Raw genomic sequence first — 22,612 nt, 5'->3', positions numbered from 1 at the left:
GATAAATGTGGTTATCAATTAAGTATAAAATCATTTATTCTTTGGATTATTTAGATAACTGAATAATAAACTGTTGTCTACATTTATTTGTTCTTTCCATTCTTTATTCATATTCTATGCAATTGATAAATATTTATTTGATCTCAGTTAAATATATTGATTAATCAATTATTCAATGGTTGTCTATTAGGCACATTGCATTTCCTGTGTAAATATAAACACTGGACTTGTTCATATCCTGTTAATTTGTTAATATCTTTTCAGATTAAAAGAAATGAGCTACCTCGTGTTCACGCTGTACTTGGAGATAGAGACTGTGGTCTGGACTCTGCTGTTTCAGCTTTAGTCTATGCTTACTTCCTTTACAAGGTACTTGAATAATGGAAGGGCTTTAAGTGCATGTTTTCTGTAAAACAAGCCAGTGAAACAGAAGTCTGTATCTACTCACTGATAAGAATATCTCTGACATATGTAGTCCTGCATTAGTCCAGGGCAAACTAAGTAACAAATTACTACATATCTGTCACTTTGCTCTCTATCAACCAAATGGTGAATCCCAAATGCATTGAGAATCTACAGTATTACTTTGGGAACTCTGCCTTTGCAAACTTATGCCATTTAGACTAGGCATAGGAAGAAAAAGCCAAGCAGTTAATTACTTTTTACGTTTTATTTCAATTTAATATTAAATCATTGATTTATTAAATTATCAGGTTAATAACTGATAGTTTGCTAAATAGCTCGAAAGGCAGAGATAGAATAATCAAGAAAGTGAATTCAGCATCTGTTTCTAAGTTTTGTGGATGCCAAAGAACTTTGCATTAGCTGTCACGGCCTGTCAGATGCTGATACCATTTGTTTCTTCTGTACCTGGAGTTCAAGTGTAAAAGCCAGTGTGCATTTTATCATTTATTATCCATTAATTACGTGGCGGGTGCGGCCACTTTTGGCCAAATTCCGACGTACATTTATAAGCGGGAAACTATGTGGCCAAAGTACCAGCTGATAGCATCTACAACATTTTCAGACACCGTATTGACAAAGTATTAGTTGATTCACAAAGCAGCTGTGGAATTACAGTACGTCAAAACAGTAGATATTGCAATGAATTGATTGACAGTACATTCAGCATGTTTTTTGTCTTACTGCATGGGAGGGTTTTAATTTACATGTAGACATTTTTAGTATATAAAAATTTGATGGATTTCATGAAATAAATTTGAGATTTAATGTGTGATGGTATATTGTAATTCATTTTAGAAATAAAATGCCAACTACATTTTTCTCTTCAGACCCATCCAAAAGATCATCTTTATGTTCCAGTGCTGAATGTACAAAGATCAGAATTTCCTCTTCGCAGTGAAGTTGTTTTCATTTTACAACAGCTGAATATCTCTGAATCTTCCTTAATATTCAGAGATGATATTGACCTCCACATGTTGAACACGGAAGGGAAACTAGCTTTAACACTTGTTGATCATAATCGGCTGACAAGGTACAGTGATCCAAGTTTTAGTTTCTAAGTACCGTTTGAAATGCGTTTAATTTTAGAAATAATAAAAGTTAACAATTTGGCATTCTTTTCAATCATTTTCTCCAACTTGGTGGAAATATTAACAGAAACAGTAAGGTCTGGATTTTTAATGAAGCCCAAGGATTAAAAATAGGAAGTACATTTGGGAAATGAATATTAGTATACAGTAAGGTCACAGTAGTACAGGTGCACAACCTTTTATCCGAAAGCCTTGGGACCAGACACTTCTCGGATTTCGAAATTTTTCGGATTTCGGAATGGAAGATTTTTAGCGTAGATTAGGTAAGTAGCGCGGGCGGCTTGAAAAGTCTGGAGCTGCCTCCTCCCCGGAGAATCATTGTAAATCATTGCTGGTGTAGCCCTGTGTAACTTCATATTAGTTTTTCTTATTAAGAAATTTATATAAGTTTTGCTGTGAATATGTGTTCTGCATTTGATTTGTTGTTAATGAGTTAGATCATTTTTCCTGTGTGGTGATTGGTTTGGGGGCGGGAGCTGGGAATTGTGGGTAATCGAAGTCCAGGAGAGAGAGAGAGAAGAAGTCCAGAAGAAGACAGAAGAAGCCTAGGCTAACTGCTACCCCTTCAGCTCGGAGGTGTGGATTAAAGACTGTCGCTGTTTGGACTTTGTGATTACGAGGAGAGTGAGAGCAGCGGTTAGCTGAGCCCTGGAGACAACGAGGGAGAAGGAAGATTTCTGCCACATGGGGTCCTCTCTGGTCAGCCAACTCCCCGCCATCTTGTGAGCTTCTGCACTGTGCACTTGTCGGCTTCCACTGTATTTGGCCACGACGCTCTCCAGCTTCGACCAGGCCTGCAACGTGGGGTTATTCTTGTTTTGTTTTTAATGTTGCCGGCTTGTGTGAGTGAGTGTGTGGGCCCACATAGTAATTAGTACTTAAAAGTACTATAAAATATTGATTTATTGAGTTGTTTTTTTTTAAATATCTGTGTGAGAAACACCAGTAAAACACCATATTTTTGGTTATTGATATTCTATTTTGTATTTCCCTGACCAACATATCATTTATTTTAATTAATAGAATAAATGTGAAGGTAATTCATTGGAACATAGTTGTCAGTTGATTTATTTTAACTGTTTCTACAGTAGGGTATACCATTTAATATTGAAATTAAAGGTGCCCTATTGTCCAAATTAAGAGAGTGCATAAATACTTAAATTAAGGGTTAACTAACACCTATAAGGGAATTAAAGTTTACGAACCTGGGGCACAGCTCATGTAGAGGGCAAAGAAGCGCTACACTTAAATGTTAGTCAGTTAGTTTGGAGGGATTTTATGTGGTGGGGGGGGGGTGAAGGGGGAAACTTTAATTCTTAGTCCCCTACCTGGTCGGAGAGGCGGGGAGCGGGCAATGCCTTACCGGGTCGCCGTGCAGTAAGCTCCGGAGCGCTGTGGCCGCCGACTCCCAACATCGCATAGCTGGGGCTGCGGGCGTCCGGCCGCGGGCGGCGCCGGTTGGAGCTCCGACCCCGGCAACTCTACCCCTGGCTGCACGGCGCTCCAAATCCAGCGCCGCCCGCGGCCGGACGCCCGCAGCCCCAGCTCCGCGATGTTGGGAGTCGGCGGCCACAGCGCTGGGTTACCAGCGGGGAGCGGGCAATGCCTTACCGGGTCGCCGTGCAGTAAGCTCCGGAGCGCTGTGGCCGCACCCACTATGTGAAGAAAATTGCCTGTCAAGTTCCTATTAAATCTTTCCCCTCTCACCTTAAACTATGCCCTCTAATTCTTCATTACCCTATCTTGGGAAAAAGACTCTGAGCATTCATGTCGGAAGGAGCTGCAGATGCTAATTTACACATGAAGAAATTAACAGCTGGTTTTGATGATAATTCCTGTTTAACAAAGGCGCAATGATATGGAGCAATCTCATTTGAATACCATACACAGTAAACTTGAGATGGTCAAAACGCAATGTTGAATAACACCTAGTGTCCACCTGAGGAGAATAATAAAGATAGTATATGTCAGGCCACCTTATTGATGGTGAATAAAATGATAAGCATGCTCTTTTGTAGGCGCGGATATGTATTGGAAATATCTCAAATCTTCATTGTAATAGAACAAAATAACACTGAGCACCATACGACATAGAATATGTGAATTAATGAGCGGAGAAATATCTTTTGGTTGGAGACAGATGGGCCCATTTGCAATGATAGTTCTAGAGTAAAAATATGCACCATTCATCATTAGTTTATGTTAGATTGTTTGTATAGAGCTTGCGTGTTCTCTTAAAATGACAATGTCCATAGATGTAACATTTGTCTCGCACATTCTGTTGGCTCTTTGGTGCAGGAGATAGGGCTCTAAAACAGCAAAAGGAAACATTATTCCAATGTTTACATTACTGTTTATAACTTGAATGTCTTAAGGGGCTATCCCACTTGGGCTACCTAATTGGCGAGTTTAGAAGAGTTTGAAAAAATGACATGTTGAAGACCTCCTTCGACTATCTACGACAAACTTCAGGAAAATTGTGAAGACGACCTCCTTCGACCTCCCTTCGACTATAATGAAGACTATCTACGACTACCTTGGACCTTCGACTACCCTCGATTACCTACGACTAACATGCCGACCTACTACGACTTAGCTTACGAGTAAAAAAAAATTCCCATGGCGACCTTTTTTTATTCGCAGGCATTTTTTAACATATTGAAAAAAACACCGCGACTTAGCCGAGGCCTCGAGTACGCGGAGACCACTCTCGAGCGTGAAGGAGAGTTACGAAGACCTCCTACGACCTCGTGTCGACCATGCTGCGCGTGTGAGTCGAGGGCAAACTCGTCAGAACTTGCGGATTAAGTCGCCCAAGTGGGACAGGCCCTTTAGTTTCTGTTTATTTGAAGTGTTAATAGCTATGCCAGTTGTAAATTGAATTTAAGTTTGAACTTACACAAAATTGCTGGGGAAACTCAGCGGGTGCAGCAGCATCTATGGAGCGAAGGAAATAGGCGACGTTTCGGGCCGAAACCCTTCTTCAGTTTGAACTTGATCAGTTTGTTACATGACAACACCCTTTATGTGTCTCGTCGTCTGGTGGTTGCAGAGTTCAAATATTAATGATCTCTGGATAGGTATGTTACAAAACTTACCTTCAGCGGCGCTGCAGTTCTGTCACTGGCCATGTGCGCGACTTTGGCGCCTTTGAGGGGTGGGGCGGGATTAAAATGCCGTTTCCTCCTGCCTGTCCGAGATATATTTTCTCGGGCTACTACCTAATGCTGAATAATCGTTCAGACTGCCGTTCTCGGAATATTTTTTTTTAAACCGCGAAACAATTTAAGGGCTGGAGTAAAATAAAAAACTACTTCTAACGCCGTCAACGCCGACATCGGGATAGATCTCACGTACGGGACAAAACATAAGGTGAGTCGTGTATTTTACATATAAACTTGCTTCTTAGGATTACTTTAATCAAAATTTCATCATCGAAAATGTGATTATTTAAATATACGAACCGGCAGTGTTTTTCCTGCCGATATGGGGTTTAAATTCACCGCAACCGCAACGTTCCAAACGATCGCGTTCCACAAAATCTCACTCGCAAAATCTCACTCGCAATTTTGTAGTTAGCAACAATTAGGTAACTAACTAATTATATGCTTTAATTTCAGGTCAGCCAAGTAAGATTGTTTCATATTTGTTTCAGAATGCTTCAATCTATAATAACTGAATATTTCATTCAGTTCTCTTAATTTGACTGTCCTCGATCACAGTTTTTGAGTTAAGTCAATGGAAAAGCAATAGGAAACAAGATGCTAATTTCAGAGTATGAAAATGGCCATAACTTTTTTAATACTGAAGATATGAAAGTGAATTAGGTGTCAAATTAAACTTCTTTTTATGCTTTATCTGATGGGATAAATTGCAGACTTGATTTTTTAAATCTCAAAATTTTGTAACATTACTACTCTAGGACTTGTTTTCAACCTCTTTGGTTTTTGATTTCCATTCTTTGGTTTACTCACTTAATGATAACTGATACTGAGAGAAATTCTGCAGAAATTATAATCAAAAATACAGGAAATAAAAACAAAATGCATATTATGAAACAAAATAACGTAATTTATCTCTATATTGATGATCTTCCAGTAGGAATGTAACTTCTGGATGTTTGCTATTATGTTGTTTAATTTCCTGAGTATTTCTGTACTTTTGAAGTAATGATAACATGGAATGTATTTGTTTTCTTTATTCGTGTAAAAATTATTGTTTATCATATATACCAATGTAGCTTGGTAAAGTCTTATGGATCATATTTGTTTAATGACCTGTCATTTTCACAAATATGAGCTTTACACTTAGTAGGAGCATAACTAATTTAATTTTTGTGAAGTTAAATGACAAATTATTGTGTTAAGAGTTGACAAAGAAACCCACGTTCATTCTAGCTAATAGCTGGAATAAATGAGCTTGCCCAAAATGCTGCACATTTGTATTGGTGTCCAATAATATTTAAATTATATTTATATCCTGACATAGTCGAAAGAAAAACTAATATATTGGTACCAGACAACATTAATTTAATTTTCTTTAGTGATCTAAATTATTACCTGTAACCTAAAGCCAGATAGTGTCAACAAATAATATATCATAAATATTTGAGATGACATAATGTCACGTGCTTTAATATTTGTATTTACTGCTTTAACAAGTCACCTGATTACAGCTATCAAACAAATTCAGTTGTATTCACGTCTTGTCCGAAGCCTTGTTACACAGAAATGTAATTGGAGAATTCTGTCTGTAGAAAACTGACAACAATTGTGGGTTGCCCTTCCATCTTTTCCATTGCTGACTAAAACCATAATTTTGTGTAAGAAGGGACTGCAGATGCTGGTTTACACTGAAGATAGACACAAAAATGGGAGTAACTCAGCATGACAGGCAGCATCTCTGGAGAGAAGGAATGGGTGATGTTTCGGAACGAGACCTTCAGACCCATCATTTTGTTGGGTTAACTCATATGCTCTGAATGGTTAAACATTTGCTATTATCTTAGTGACACACATTAAATAACTAAGTATAAGAATGCGCAGCAGATAATGGGCAACATAAAATTACATCTGGTGTCTTGTTGCCTTTTAGTGATGACAAAGCACTTGATACAGCTGTTATCAAAATAATTGACCACCACGAGGAAGAGCGAATACATTCTGATCACTGTGAAATTGTCCTGGAGCCAGTGGGATCCTGCATCACGCTAATAGCTTCAGAGATTCTCCAAGGAGCTCCAGAGCTGTTAAACCAGCAATTAACACAACTTCTCAGAGGTAGGAGTGTTCTTTTTTGATTAGCAAGGGTTCCTTGCATTTGTATACTTGATCACTTTCACAATTTGAAGGATGAGTGGGTGGAAATTACTTACACTAGAATGAATCAAAGTACTTGTACTATTGACATGCATGTTAAGATATGGCTTTGAATTTGTGATGAGAAATAATGATGACGTTAACTCTGGAGAAGATCTATCATACACTTCTGGCATGTGTGTACATGCAGGTAAATGTCTAAGAGATGGTGACATTGATTCCCTGCTGTCCATTAGAGTGCACTGCTGCGCAGCTTTTACTCACGCAGTTGGCAGAATAGTGAACTGGAAAGAAAGCGCTATGAACCTTTTTAAAAAGAAGAAACATTCAAAAGTGTACCATATAGCAGGAAGTATAACTGAATTTTCGATGACTATCAAAGTCATAATTACTGGTTAACAATATCTCCACCCTAAAGTTTTGTTTTTACTTGTTTCTTCTTGACGAATTATATTAAAATCTGGATGAAATGATTAAACTGCAGTACGTGGAACAACAATATTTAAATTTAAATTTAAATTTCTTCATTTATATAGCACATTTTTAGTCAACTTGCATTGACCCCAAAGTGCTTCACATAATTACATCCACACACACAGGCAAAGGTGGGTGAAGTGTCTTGCCCAAGGACACACACAGGCAAAGGTGGGTGAAGTGTCTTGCCCAAGGACACAACGACAGTATGCACTCCAAGCGGGATTCGAACCAGCTACCTTCCGGTTGCCAGCCGAACACTTAGCCCATTGTGCCATCTGTCGTCTATTTATCTATTTTTGGTATAAACCAGCATCTGCAGTTCCTAGTTATTACATTATGATATTCAATTTAACATTCATTATGTACCACAAATGACACAATGGCAATGCAAACGTAACATGATTGTATATAAAGTGGCATGGTAATTGTAATGAGTTAAGTCGGCACACGTTAAGATACAACGAGTATTTATTAGGACTACATACATTAGGCAAGGATCTGCAGTCATCACATGTCCGAGCTGCTATTCATTTCTAACTAGCGTAAGCAGGCTCTTGATAATATGAAGTACATAGTAGGCAGAGTCACTACTCACAAACACTATAATTGGCTAGTATGAAATAGCCAATCTACATCTTTCCTTCTAGAAACAAACGCAGCATCGGTAGCTAAGCAATATAGGAGGGATATTAATAATACATTAGCAGAATTACACAATCGCCATATTTAACGGGTGGCCTGCAAACCCTTCCGGCCCGAGTGCGGTACGAGTCCGCCCCACCTCCTTTCAATGAAGATGAAACCGGGGAGGGAACTGGGGAAATGACCGGTGGCCCGACAAGCAGGGAGGGTGACGAGATTGTTGAGCTAGGCATCATGTGCCACGGGGAGACCGCAGTGGGAACAATAGGCGGTAGTGGGGACGCGGGACAGACTGTGGGAGGGTATACGAAACGCGAGACATCAGGATATGGAGTCGCAGGACGCTGCTCCTTCCCCGGAAGGATATGTTGACGTTTGCGTCTGTAGATGGCTCCGTCCGCTTCAACCAGATAAGAGCGTAGCTCTTTGGCAGGGCCATAGATGTGTCCCAGGTGTGCATAGCCTTTGTTTGTCTGCAGACGGACCACTTGTCCACGAACGAGAGGTTTAAGTCTTGCTTAAGGTTTAAGGGTTGCTGGACTTGTCAAAGAAGCGTTTCTGCGTGTCACGTTTGGATTGTAGTTGCTTCTGAACCGTAGTCGGGGAACAAACTTGTGGCTGCAGAATGTTTATGTATGATGCCACACTTTTTGTACCCAGTATTGTAAAAACACACACATGCATTGTTGAGTTTAAATCTCTTAAATTTTCACTTTTTATTTGATATTCAGTTTTGTTTGAATTGGACAGCAAATGAAACAATTTTTAAATGATATGCAAACTATCAGTTCTAAAAGATGTGCTTCTTTTTTGATTGTAACATTATTTATTTGTCAGGTTTAATTACATTAGACTGCATGAACATGACTTTTGAAGTTGGAAGAGTGACTCTAAAAGATAAAGAAATAATTGCTGCTCTGGAACAGAGGTTTCCTGATCAACCTGCGTGCCAAGAGATCTTTGATGTTTTGCAACAAGTAAAGCTTGACGTTTCTGGTAATTTTTCTTTTTCTTTAGTTGGTTTAATTCTGCTTAGCCAGAAAAGTATGGACTCCAATTGACTACTGTAGTTAATAAGGGTAAAATGTTGTTTTCAGGCAAAAGTTAGATTTTGAATATGCTCTCAAACCAAGAGCATTACATGAGCCAATGACTATAGTGGTCACTAAGTAGAGACCATTGCTAATTCCTATTAAGAGATTGTCATGTATTTTCATATATTTCCTTACAACAGGAGACCATTCTGTCCGCTCAATATACCCATGAGAACATTATGGTGCCCTGAAATGGGGGCATAAATGTTGCTGTAATTTCTTACATGGTGAAACCAAAATGTATAAATATGGCCTTTATTAAAATCTGAAAATGTGCACTTTAACCACGTGATTTTTTTCTACTACAAATCTCAAATTGTGGCGTACAGAGACAAATAAATAAATGATGGGTCTTGTCCCAAACATTATGGAGGTTACTATATCACATTAAATGTTTACATATAAAAATAGTACAGGAATATAAATCCAAGACTTTATGGGTAGATTCTATGTGTGTAATCTATAAATCATTATTAAGGGAATGCTTTGAGCATAGGGAGCAAAAATCTACATTCACTTCTGGAATCTGCCAACAGCTGCAAATTAGGCTGTTGTATGCTTGCATCTCCCTCTGGAGTTCCATGCATAGCCTGATAAAAGTGGAGTCCCAACTCTAAACAGGACAATGGATATAGGAATGAAAAGGGCTAAGGATAACTTACTATCCTGCTTTATGATTTTAGCAAAGCACCAGTATGCTGCCTATAGTTAGTGAGGCTTACTTAATGTTTCTGGACAGAATGTGCAGCATGTGGTCCAGTCTTCAAAGGGAATTAATCAAATTTAAACTGTACTAAGGCCAACTTAAGTTAGTAAGGCCAACTTAACTTGAGTGTGGGTTAGTACTTTGGAGACAGAGCACACTTGAAATGTTGGGAAGGAAATTGCTTGAAGTTAAATTAGAGTAAGTTATATGAGACGGTTAGTGACAGATTTTTCAGGCTTAAGTGAATAAGCATGGTTGATATGCTTCTACTGTAAATAACTTACGTTGCTGTGGTGCACTCTGTAGCCTGCATAAACTGCTTTACAAATGGTGAGTACTGCTGATGAACGTGATTTAATTGATGTTTTAAAAAATAAAATCTAGAGGGCAGTTCCTCTCGATCTTATTCATTTCTATTGACTGGGAAGTCTGACAGCATGAAGGATAAAACCAGTACCTTCAAGAATGAAGATAAACAATTTTCAAAACAAATTCGGCATGAAAATAGAATGTCTTGGATATCTTTAGTCAGTCAGACTGCATGTGTGAATAGGAAAACAGAATACGATCTAATATTTCAGCAGTGATCTTTCTTTGGAAACGTGGAAAATATTTTTGCAAATCATAATTATTATTTTTAAATTCAAAATTGATAGATTTTCATTCTATTATCGGGGGTCATGAGGTAAAGATGGTTGCATAGAGCCAGTTCACATTTCAGCCAACATCTCTCTGGTAGAATCTGTTCCAGGAGGTCCATATACCAGCATTATTTCTGCATTGTTTCCTCTATTCCCATGTAAGGTGCTGGTGATGAGGGTGGTCTGGTGGATAGGAAAAGGAATGGAGGATGGGGTATGGAAATGGTTGGGAAAGGGTGAAGAATATAGTGTGTGTGTATATACATACACCAATTAAACAAATGGCGGATGGGGTTAAACTTAAATATATTACTCTTAAGGCTTACTGGTATTTTTGCAAGTTCAAGACATAACACCTTTAAATTGCATGAAAGCTTTGAGGGGTTTGGAGCACTCATAACATCTATCGATATTACTAAGTCTCTGTTCTTGACCGCTTTTGGCCTTCTGTGCTGCGATTTCTGAGAAAACGCCGCCACCTACGGCCGTCATTTTTGGCCACCTCGCTCAGAGCCCCCCTCCGCCGCATGTGTGCCGAGGATTTTTCCCGTCGATGAAAAATGACAGAGATATTAATGTTTTTACAAAATTTCCCATTCTCTCTGCTGCCCCTGCTGGAGGGAGGGGGAGGGACTATAAAACCAGGAAGTGGTGTGCCTCAATCACTCTGCAAGTGGTGTGCCTCAATCAGTCTCTGCAAGTGGTGTGCCTCAATCAGTCTCTGTAAGTGGTGTGCCTCAATCACAGCTCTGAATAACACTGAACAAATGTCTCCACAGCTGTGAGTACCCATAATGTGGTTTGAAAATGAAAATATGGTTAGTTTGAGGGAAAAAAGCACTGCCTGCAAATGGTTGTTTGGGTTGAAGTAAAAAGGCACCCTCTCTCTCTCTCTCTCCCCTCCTCTCTCTCCCCACCTCTCTCTCTCCCTATCCCTCTCTCTCCCTCTCTCTCTCTCTCTCCCCCCCTGTCTCTCTCCCTTTCTCTCTCTCCCCCCTCCTCTCTCCCCCCCATCTCAGCCCCCCCCCTCTCAGCCCCCCTCCTCTCAGCCCCCCCTCCTCTCTCCCCTACCTTCCTCTCCTCTCTCCCCCTCTCTCCTCTTCCCCCCCTCCCACTCCCCCTCCCCTAACCCCCCTCCCCTCCACACCCCCTCCCTCTCCTCTCTCCCCCCTCCCTCTCCTCCCTTCCCTCCCCCCACTCTATCCCCCCCCTCTCCCTCTCCCCTCTTTTTCTCCCTCTCCCCTCCCCTCTTTTTCTCCCTCTCCCCTCCATCCCCTCCCCCACCGTCCCTCCCCTAAACCCCCTTCCCTCCACACACCCCTACCCCCTTCCCTCCACCCTCCCTGCTCCCCACCTCTCCCCCTCCCCTCACCTCACCCCCCTCTCAGCACACCCTCTCTCTCCCCCCCCCTCTCTCCTCCCCCCCTCCCCCTCTCTCTCCCCTCCTCCACCCTCCCTCCCTCCCCTAAACCCCCTCCCCTCCACACCCCCTACCCTCTTCCCTCCACCCTCCCCCTCCCTGCTCCCCCCTCTCTCTCCCCCTCACTCTCACCCTCTCTCTCTCCTCCCCTCCTCCCTCACCCACCCTCCCTCTTCTCCTCCTCTCCACCCCCATCCCTATTGCCCCTCTCTGTGTCTCTGTCTCTCTCTCTGTCTCTGCCCCTTCTCTCTCTGCCCTCACTCTCTAACCCCGCCCCCCCCCCCCCCTCTCTAGATGTGACTAAGTTGGGGGCTATGCGTCAGTAGATAGGGTGGTTATGGGGTAAAAGGAGCAAATTAATAATATAATATCAAGGGGGGTAATTAGCGTGAGTGCGGGGGGGGGAGGTAGTTAGTGTGTGTGACGCTGCATGCCGCCTCCCCCCCCACAACCGCACATTGGGGGAACAGACCCAACGGGTCTGCACTTGGTCTAGTATTCTATATAATCTCATAATCTATTTAATGAAGGGGAAAAGCAGTCCAGTTTTACCTGACCAAAACCAAACAAATGCTCAAAGCATTGTTTTCTTTTATTCCGCTATCTTTTATTCTGTTCCTTGATGGTTTGGTAACAACTTTCCATTTTATTTCATGATATTTGAGGGGCATCTTGAGGACTGATTTGCCATGTTAAAGTTTATTAATATTAGTATGAGATGTTATTGCAGTTGTTAAGCCAATTTGGTCGTGAGGCGGAAAAGAACCCTTCCGTCCATCACCTCCCTTTTCTGGTTATTCTGGAAGCACAAATAAAAGACATAACACATACTAATGAAAAGCAATGTAACCTTGGCACTCATCAGATGTAGCAATTTGTGACAAACTGCTCTGAGTCTCTTCCTTCTCTGTCCTCAACACTTGCCTACGTTGTTCAGGCATACTGTCTTGCATGTGATCCATTGAAAATGGTAATTATATTTCCATCATTTGCACGGGGATGCGACCAATTATGTCTTGCACAAGGATTAACTTAATGGGATAAGATTAGACCATAATTGATTTTGCAGTTATCAATTGCATACAGCCTAAATACATCCACTCATCATATCTTGAGACCCTTGGCCATATGATTCCAAGTATGATAAAGTTATATGAAAAGTTGTTATATTTGGGAAAATATGATTGTGTTTTGACTAATCTTTGTAAGAGCTAGACTGTTAATCTTGCTCAGTGCTTTTTATGGACAAGAAGGTGCTGGTACACATCAATTAAAAACTAAACTATTTATTACCACTTTTTCCATCAATCCTCATTGTTGTATTTTGAGACCAATCAACTTATACTTTAATAACTAAATATATAAAATCAAATTAAATTTCTAAAAATGTGAAATATACTTGGAGTATACATTTGGAGTATTGTGTGCAGTCTGGTTGCCCCATTACAGGAATGTTGTGTAGGCTTTGGAGACGGTGCAGAGGAGGTTTACCAGAATGCTGTCTGGATTAGAAGGTTTCAGCTGCAGGGAGAGGTTGGATAGACTTGGATTGTTTTCTCCAGAACATCGGGAGGTTGAGGGGAGACTTGATAGAGGTTTATAAAATTATGAGGGGCATGGATAGGACATTCGGACAGCATATTTTTACTAGGGTGGAAATGTCCAAGACTAAAGGGCAAAGCTATAAGGTGAGAGGGAGCAAGTTTTTTTTCCCCCACTGAGTAGTGGAAGCCTGGAACGCATTGCCAAGGTCGTGATGGAGGCAGATACTATAGTCATGTTTTGGAGGGTTTTAGATAGGCACTTGGAAGTGCAGGGGATATGCATCATATACATCATATACAGGCAAATGTGATTAGTTCAACTTGGCATCATGTTCGGCCAAAGGGCCTGTTCCTGTGTTGTACTGCCTGCATCCTTGGTGACCTTACGTGCTGACACAGAAGTGTTGGTCCTGCTTATCACTCAATTCATCTGACCATTCGTTTTGAAGTATGCATTCAGTCATCTTTTTATATGCAGCCCTATCAGCTGAAAAAAATGTTCTTCTCTCTAGTTACTAAATTTAAGTCTTGAATGTGCAGGCTTAGAAAGAGGAAATACGAAGTAGACTTTTGTTGCTAGTTTTTAATGAATAGGATGCATTTGCAGGCATAATTGTTTAAACTTAAATACACTGAGTTGTTAAAAATATATGTATTATTGTAGTGCCTTATTGCAGATTTAAAATATTTGATAGCAGAAAGGTTCAGCACCTTGGTGAAAAAAGTGCTCAGAATTTGCTGCACATGGCCCAAGTTTGTCATCTGCCTGAATTTACCAATGGACATGGAGAGCCAACTTCACTTATGTACAGTGGAAAGGCAGTCTTGAACCATGGAAAAATGGCCCTCAAAACTCCCCTTGCACCTTACCAACTGGCAGAGCCCCATCCTGAACTTGGCCAGCCAACAATATTAAAAATGTTATGAAGGAAATAAATAATATACATTTTTAAATTACTTAACTTCATAATAATGTTAACAAGAATACTTTAAAATAATTTCAAGTAATAAAATGTTTAAACAAAACACAAACTAAATAACAGATTCTATACTTCCCTCATAATCCCACAATCCCAATTGAAATCAATTGAGTCGGTATGTCCTTCAGATCAAACTGGCAGATGGTCTAAGGGCTGATTTTTCCAGCATCACTTTTGGGAATGGTGCAGGATTGGAATTTACTCACTGGATCCCGCGGGACATACAGCAATGGAACATCTTGAAACATATGCTCGAAATAATGGCAAGTAAATATGGAAAAGACAAAAAATGCTGGAGTAACTCAACGGGACAGGCAGCATCTCTGGAGAGAAGGAACGGATAACGTTTTGGGTCGAGACCCTTCTTCAGGAGTCTGTAGAATGTTCTTTTTTTTTTTAACTCAACATTTATTGACATACCAAAATACACATACAAACATAACAGAGAAAAACAAAAAAGAAAATAGCAAAATACAAATGACCTAACCTATATTGGCATCGCATCACATCGCATCAAATCATCTTTACATTCTATCATAAAAGCATGTAGAATGTTCTTGACCTGAAACGTCACCCATTCCTTCTTTCCAGAGATGCTGCCTGTCCCGCTGAGTTACTCCAGCATTTTGTGTGTATCTTCGTTGTAAACCAGATCTGCAGTTCCTTCCTACACAAGTCAATTTGGGAATTGTGGATTTGAGTGTGGATGCATCAATGAATGGTAGATGCTGGAAATCTGAATTAAATACTGAAAATGCTGGAAATTGTCAGCAAAACGGGCAGCATTTTCTGTTTTTATTTCATGACCAGAGTGCTGCCACTTGTTCCATTTGTGAAAAGTTCTGCTGGCATTTACTCAAAAGATCCAAAATTTCATTTGCTTGTTTGGCAGTATTTACTGTTCCAAATAGATATTGTGCAACAGACAACTTTGCTAATTCTACTTTAAACAATAATTTGAGTTAAGGCTTTGAAACAATTTAAATGCTTGCCACTGTGAAATCTATCGCCAAAAGCAAATATATGATTACTTATAAGTTGTGTTAGGAAAATATTGAAACATTTTTGCTTCTGTCTTTGATTCAGGTTTATGTACTGAACAGATTTTATTGAAAGATCTTAAAGAACTGCTGGAAGGAGATACAAAGCTAGCTATTAGCACTGTGTACATGACCCTTGAGGTAAGTGTATTTCTGGGAAAACTAGATGCAATTTCGCATAGCAATGCACAGGGTGGTCCATTCCATCACATAGCTGTTTACATTCGATATTACAAACAACAGTCATAGCACTGTTTGAGTGATGTTACCGCTTCTTTACGAACATAAATGCTTAATTGTGGACTGATTTGCATAATGCATATTAATAACATTCTTAATGAAATGTGATTTATCATGTTTTAGAACATCACAAATGAAATATCACATTCTTCATTCTGAAAGATGTGTCATTGTGCGATGGCTCATAGGGATTCCTTAATATAGAGCTGAACTGGGTGTTTTTTCAGTTCTCTGATCAATGAATGACTTTGCTGTTAGGACAAAATGTATTTAAAGTTTGGATATTAGCCATGAGAATTATGGATTTAACAAAAGAATCTTCCATGTACTTCGTGAAATATCATGGGTCAATCATGCATAGTTCAGTGGAAACACAATCTTTGCTCAATGTAACTGTGTATTTTTGTCTTTTGATTCTGTAGTTCATTTACTGCAACAATTTAAATACAATGTCATTTGGATAACACCAATTCATTCAAATACATTTTATCTGCAATATGTTCTTCGTTTTAGCCAGTACTCTTCCTTTTGTTAATTAGATGTGAATTGTTGTTTTATTGAAGATTTAGAAGATTACAAGAGTTGGATGTTCTGAATTTTAGGAATGTCATTTAGATAATGGCAACGCATATCACAAAGAAATTTCTCAACCATTTTGTAATCCAAAAAGCTTTGAATAACTCTAGATTAAGAACAGGATGCCATTCTCACTCAATGCTCATGTAATGGAGTTTTTTAAAAACCTTTTTGGAAGGATAAGAACTACAGGCAAATTAACTGAAAATGAAATTCTAGAAACTATCGAACACAAAATGAATGTAACCATCTAACCTTTCAGCATTTTTACAGTTTGACTATGGTAGAAATAATCTAAATAATAACTTCCCTTGTTATTCACAATATCAAACACTTTGAAGTAATGTTCAATTATATCGGTAATTTGGTCTTTTTGTATACCACTCTTCTATCTACCACATAATCAAGTCATCTTGACTGTACTTACATAAAGTTCAAAAATCTGATCTCCATTTCTCCTTCCCAATGATTACTGTTCTAGTTCCATAAATTATTTGTTTTATTCTGTAGATTCCAAATAGCTCTGTGCATCTTTTTCAGTTCCAGATTTTATAAAATAATCCTGCTGCAACTGATTTGTACATTGTACAAAATAACAGTCGATTTCTCTGATTTAGCCACTGTTTTATAGAAACTAGCATTTTGTTTTGCCAATTTGATATCTCTAAGTAATTCTTGGTGTTGGATTTCTTACTATTTTTTTCTGTATATCTCCATTGTAATTCATTTGCTTATTTGACATATGTTCTTTCTACTTAATTGAATGGCTACATTTGCAATATGTCTGCTAACAAATCCACAGGTTTTTAGCCCTCCTGTAACTTGTAACTGTTTTTGAGCATATTTGAAATCTTTTTTTATCATTATTTATATATTTCAAGGCGAAAAAGCAATTTATATCCAATGCTAATTTATTTTTGAAATCATTGATCAGTTCAATATGGAATCTATTAGACACACTTTTCTATATATCCTTCCATCATTTTATGTGCCATTTTTATAGCTCAGTCACAATTCATTTTATCACCATGTGCTGTTTTAAAAAAATCATATTTGTTCATTTTGTTCCCTACTGGATCTCTATTGAAAAGTATGATCAAATGTCTTTCCAAAACTCAAGTAACAAGCCTACTGTGTTACTCTTATTGTCATTTCATAGTATGATACAGCACCAAAGGAAAGATGTTCTGCCCATTATGCCCTGTTTACATTCTTCTTCACCGCATCAAAGATGATTAAAACAATGTGACCATCTATTTATGAGTGAATACTGTATGTTGTTAATAATTTGGAGGACCTTGAACAATAAAGAACATGAATATAAGGCAAGAATATTAGCAAGAACAATACATGAAATATTATTGTTTATTTGCAGGAAACCAAATGCACTAAAATGTTGCACTAATTGCAAAGAAACACTAGCAAAGATTCTTTGAACATGTGAGACATGGTTATGCAAACTGTATTGCATTTTCTTGATGGTGAATCAAATATATTAGTGGAACATAATTTTGCTTGCATTTTCACAGCTGTTAAGTTTAAAGTACAACTGGATACTTTTCTATAAGTATTACAAAATAAGTCTACAATCAAATGACAAGCAACTTTCTTCATAAATAAATAGCTGACAGAAATGGATAGTTGGAATAAATGGATCTGATGGGATAATAGAGCAGTACATTGTTGGCTCTAGTGCCTCAACTTTATTAATTATTTGGATGGAAGGACCAAGAGTACTGTAATCACATTTGTGGTGATTAAAGATAGCTGTGTTAGCAAGTTTTAAGGAGGACACAGAGCTTGCAAAGACATATGATTGGATTAATGAGTGGACAGCTGGAGTGCAATACAATACAATACAATACAATACAATTCAATTTATTGTCATTTGGACCCCTTGAGGTCCAAACGAAATGCCGTTTCTGCAGCCATACATTACAAACAAATAGACCCAAGACACAACATAATTTACATAAACATCCATCACATTGCTGTGATGGAAGACCAAAAAAACTTATCTCTCCACTGCACTCTCCCCCCCGATGTCAGAGTCAAAGTCAAAGCTCCCGGCGGGCGATGGCAATATAGGAAGATGTTAGGTTATTCACTTATTTTTAGTTTTAGTTTTGGAGGTACAACTTGGTAACAGGCCATTCGGCCCACAGAGACCGTGCCAACTAGCAATCCCCGCACATTAACACTATCCTACACACACGAGGGACAATTTACACTTGTACCAAGCCAATTAACCTACAAACCTGTACGTCTTTGGAGTGTGGGAGGAAACCGAAGATCTCTGAGAAAACTCATGCTTACAAATCAGCTGGGCAGGAGGCGGGCCGACTGAATTTGGGCGTCGCACGGCGTAGGGTGGTGACGTCATCACGTACGCCGTCAAGACGCTGCGCACAACGTCAAGACGCTGCGTACGAACGCAATGCGCCTGCGTGCGTACGGGGGCTGAGAGGCTATTGACGCACGAAGATTTCGGTCACTGCAGGAATTTCGGAGCCCCGCGCGGTGTCGGGACCAGCCCTGCACAACTCCATACCCCTCCGCGCTTCTAAGTGGGACCGAAGTCAATTTGCGAGCCAAGGTCACGTAAGTGGGACAGGCCCTTAAGGCAGCAACTCTTCCGCTGTGCCACTTATGAAGGAAGAATGAAAAAGCAAATTATTATTTAGATGGGTGAGACTGCAAAATGATGTGTGACATACAGATGTGCGGCATACAGATGTGCGGCATACAGATGTGCGGCATACAGATGTGCGGCATACAGATGTGCGGCATACAGATGTGCGACATACAGATGTGTGACATACAGATGCGGGTGCCCTCAGAGGATAGGGATTGTCTGGCTGATAATGCAAATAATTAGGAAGGCTGTTGATCGTTTGCCCTTTTTTGCAAGGAGCACGGGGAACAAATGTAGGAAAGTTTTATTGCAACTTTCAACAGAGCACTGTTGAAATCACACCTGGAGTCCTGTGTGCACTTCCATCTAACAACTTAACGAACAATATAGTTGCAGAGAAGGTTCCCTAAATTGATTTCTGGGATTAAGAAGTTGATTTATGAAGTGGGGTATAGCTTAGAAGAATGTTTAGAAGAAACGTTTAGAAGAATGAGATGTGATGTTATTAAAATGTATGAAATTTTGAACATCATTGACAGGATGGATTCTGAAAGGATGTTTCCTCCAAAGTTTCCTCCAAATCACTGGATATCGTTTCCGAATAAGGCGCTGCCCATTTATTATGGAGACGAGGATGAGTAGTTCCTTCCAGAGGAGTGAATCTCTAGAAATCTTTGCTCCAGAGTTGTCGAGGCAGAGTCATTTAGTATATTTATGGCAGAAAATTAATGATATTTGAACTATGTGGTGAGGGGAAGAAAGGATGTTGGTGGTGAGGATCTCAAGAAGTAAGTGGAGAAAATGGGAAAGTGGTGTTGTGGCTGTGATTGTTTCAGACATGGTGTTACTGAATGGTGGTGCAGGAATAGAGGGCTGGTAGATCTTCTGCGCCTATTTCTTATATTCTAATATTCCAAAAAACTTGTCTGCTTCAGTATGAATGGCATGCCTCCTGATATTGTATGCAGAGTTAAGGAATCCATCTTACCATGAGTAATACATAGTGTTTAGCTTTGTTGATGTGTCAGTGAACATAGCATTCTCTTGTACTTCTAATCGTTACATTTAGGCAGGATTTTGGCTTTGAGGCGTTCAGTCATACTTCTGCAAATGGTAGCTTTGTACCTCTGGCTTGTCCCAAACCTATACGGTTCCTCTCGTTCTGCACATGATTACTATTGCAACAACACATTATCAGTAGGGTGTAACTAACCAGTCACACAACGGTCTAAACCCAGCTCACATTTCATGTTTGTCGTTGCGATAAAGCACTAACATCCAGACAGTTGACTAGAAGAAAATATTTGTAGCAGCTTTTCACTATGATCTATAGTGAAGGAATCATGATAGTACAGTGTCAATGCTAAAGTTATCCATTACAGCTTTAAAATTAGAGATTCTCTAAAGAAAGGATCCTCAATTTTATTGTGGAGTTAGAAACATAGAAAATAGGTGCAGGAGTAGGTCATTCGGCCCTTCGAGCCTGCAATGCCATTCAATATGATCATGGCTGATCATCCAACTCAGTATCCTGTACCTGCCTTCTCTCCATACCCCCTGATCCCTTTAGCCACAAGGGCCAGATCTAACTCCCTCTTAAATATAGCCAATGAACTGGCCTCATCTACCTTCTGTGGCAGAGAATTCCAGAGATTCACCACTCTCTGTGTGAAAAATGTTTTTCTCATCTCGGTCCTAAAAGATTTCCCCCTTATCCTTAAACTGTGACCCCTTGTTCTGGACTTCCCCAACATCGGGAACAATCTTCCTGCATCTAGCCTGTCCAACCTCTTAAGAATTTTGTAAGTTTCTATGAAATCCCCCCTCAATCTTCTAAATTCTAGCGTGTACAAGCCGAGTCTATCCAGTCTTTCTTCATATGAAAGTCCTGACATCCCAGGAATCAGTCTGGTGAACCTTCTCTGTACTCCCTCTATGGCAAGAATGTCTTTCCTCAGATTAGGAGACCAAAACTGTAAGCAATACTCCAGGTGTGGTCTCACCAAGACCCTGTACAATTGCAGTAGAACCTCCCTGCTCCTATACTCAAATCCTTTTGCCATGAATGCTAACATACCATTCGCTTTCTTCACTGCCTGCTGCACCTGCATGCCTACTTTCAATGACTGGTGTACCATGACACCCAGGTCTCGTTGCATCTCCCCTTTTCCTAATCGGCCACCATTCAGATAATAGTGTACTTTCCTGTTTTTGCCACCAAAGTGGATAACCTCACATTCATCCACATTATACTGCATCTGCCATGCATTTGCCCACTCACCCAGCCTATCCAAGTCACCTTGCAGCCTCCTAGCATCCTCCTCACAGCTAACACTGCCCCCCAGCTTCGTGTCATCCGCAAACTTGGAGATGTTGCATTCAATTCCCTCGTCCAAATCATTAATATATATTGTAAATAGCTGGTGTCCCAGAACTGAGCCTTGCGGTACCCCACTAGTCACTGCCTGCCATTCTGAAAAGGACCTGTTTACTCCTACTCTTTGCTTCCTGTCTGCCAGCCAGTTCTCTATCCACATCAATACTGAACCCCCAATACCGTGTGCTTTAAGTTTGTATACTAATCTCTTATGTGGGACCTTGTCGAAAGCCTTCTGAAAGTCCAGATATAACACATCCACTGTTTCTCCCTTATCCACTCTACTAGTTACATCCTCGAAAAATTCTATAAGATTCGTCAGACATGATTTACCTTTCATAAATCCATGCTGACTTCGTCCAATGATTTCACCACTTTCCAAATGTGCTGCTATCCCATCTTTAATAACTGACTCTAGCAGTTTCCCCACTACAGATGTTAGACTAACTGGTCTGTAATTCCCCTTTTTCTCTCTCCCTCCCTTTTAAAAAAGTTGGGTTACATTAGCTACCCGCCAATCCTCAGGAACTACTCCAGAATCTAAAGAGTTTTGAACAATTATCACTAATGCACCCACTATTTCTGGGGCTACTTCCTTAAGTACTCTGGGATGCAGCCTATCTGGCCCTGGGGATTTATCAGCCTTTAATCCATTCAATTTACCTAACACCACTTCCCGGCTAACCTGGATTTCACTCAGTTCCTCCATCTCATTTGACCCCCGGTCCCCTGCTATTTCCAGCAGATTATTTATTTCTTCCTTAGTGAAGACAGAACCAAAGTAGTTATTCAATTGGTCTGCCATGTCCTTGTTCCCCATGATCAATTCACCTGTTTCTGACTGCAAGGGACCTACATTTGTTTTAACTAATCTTGTTCTCTTCACATATCTATAAAACTTTTGCAGTCGGATTTTACGTTCCCTGCCAGTATTCTTTCATAATCTATTTTCCCTTTCCTAATTAAGCCCTTTGTCATCCTCTGCTGGACTCTGAATTTCTCCCAGTCCTCTGGTAGGCTGCTTTTTCTGGCTAATTTGTATGCTTCATCTTTTGTTTTGATACTATCCCTGATTTCCCTTGTTATCCACGGATGCACTACCTTCCCTGATTTATTTTGCCAAACTGGGATGAACAATTTTTGTAGTTCATCCATGCAGTCTTTAAATGCCTTCCATTGCCTATCCACCATCAACCCTTTAAGAATCAATTGCCAGTCTATCTTGGCCAATTCACGTCTCATACCCTCAAAGTTACCTTTCTTTAAGTTCAGAACCCTTGTTTCTGAATTAATTATGTCACTCTCCATCCTAATGAAGAACTCAACCATATTATGTTGTGTTGTGTTGGATTTTGACACCAGCTTTATA

The 22,612-nt window shown here is 39.8% G+C and overlaps 1 protein-coding gene across 5 annotated transcripts in view; it reads left to right on the top strand.

Annotated features, from left to right (window-relative positions):
- prune2 (prune homolog 2 with BCH domain) overlaps nt 1-22,612 on the top strand; it is a 318,918-nt gene that overhangs the window by 62,105 nt on the left and 234,201 nt on the right. For all 5 annotated transcript variants that reach the window (XM_033017577.1, XM_033017576.1, XM_033017574.1 and 2 more), the window contains exons 2-6: nt 265-369; nt 1,293-1,495; nt 6,648-6,832; nt 8,828-8,986; nt 15,462-15,556. In XM_033017577.1, coding sequence (XP_032873468.1) covers nt 265-369; nt 1,293-1,495; nt 6,648-6,832; nt 8,828-8,986; nt 15,462-15,556 — 747 coding nt within the window. The remainder of the gene's footprint in view (nt 1-264; nt 370-1,292; nt 1,496-6,647; nt 6,833-8,827; nt 8,987-15,461; nt 15,557-22,612) is intronic.

The sequence above is a fragment of the Amblyraja radiata genome, chromosome 3, assembly GCF_010909765.2.
Source record: "Amblyraja radiata isolate CabotCenter1 chromosome 3, sAmbRad1.1.pri, whole genome shotgun sequence".
In the NCBI taxonomy this organism is placed as follows: Eukaryota; Metazoa; Chordata; class Chondrichthyes; order Rajiformes; family Rajidae; genus Amblyraja; species Amblyraja radiata.
The sequence above is the reverse complement of the archived record's forward strand: the minus strand, read 5'-3'. Positions and strand labels throughout refer to the sequence as shown.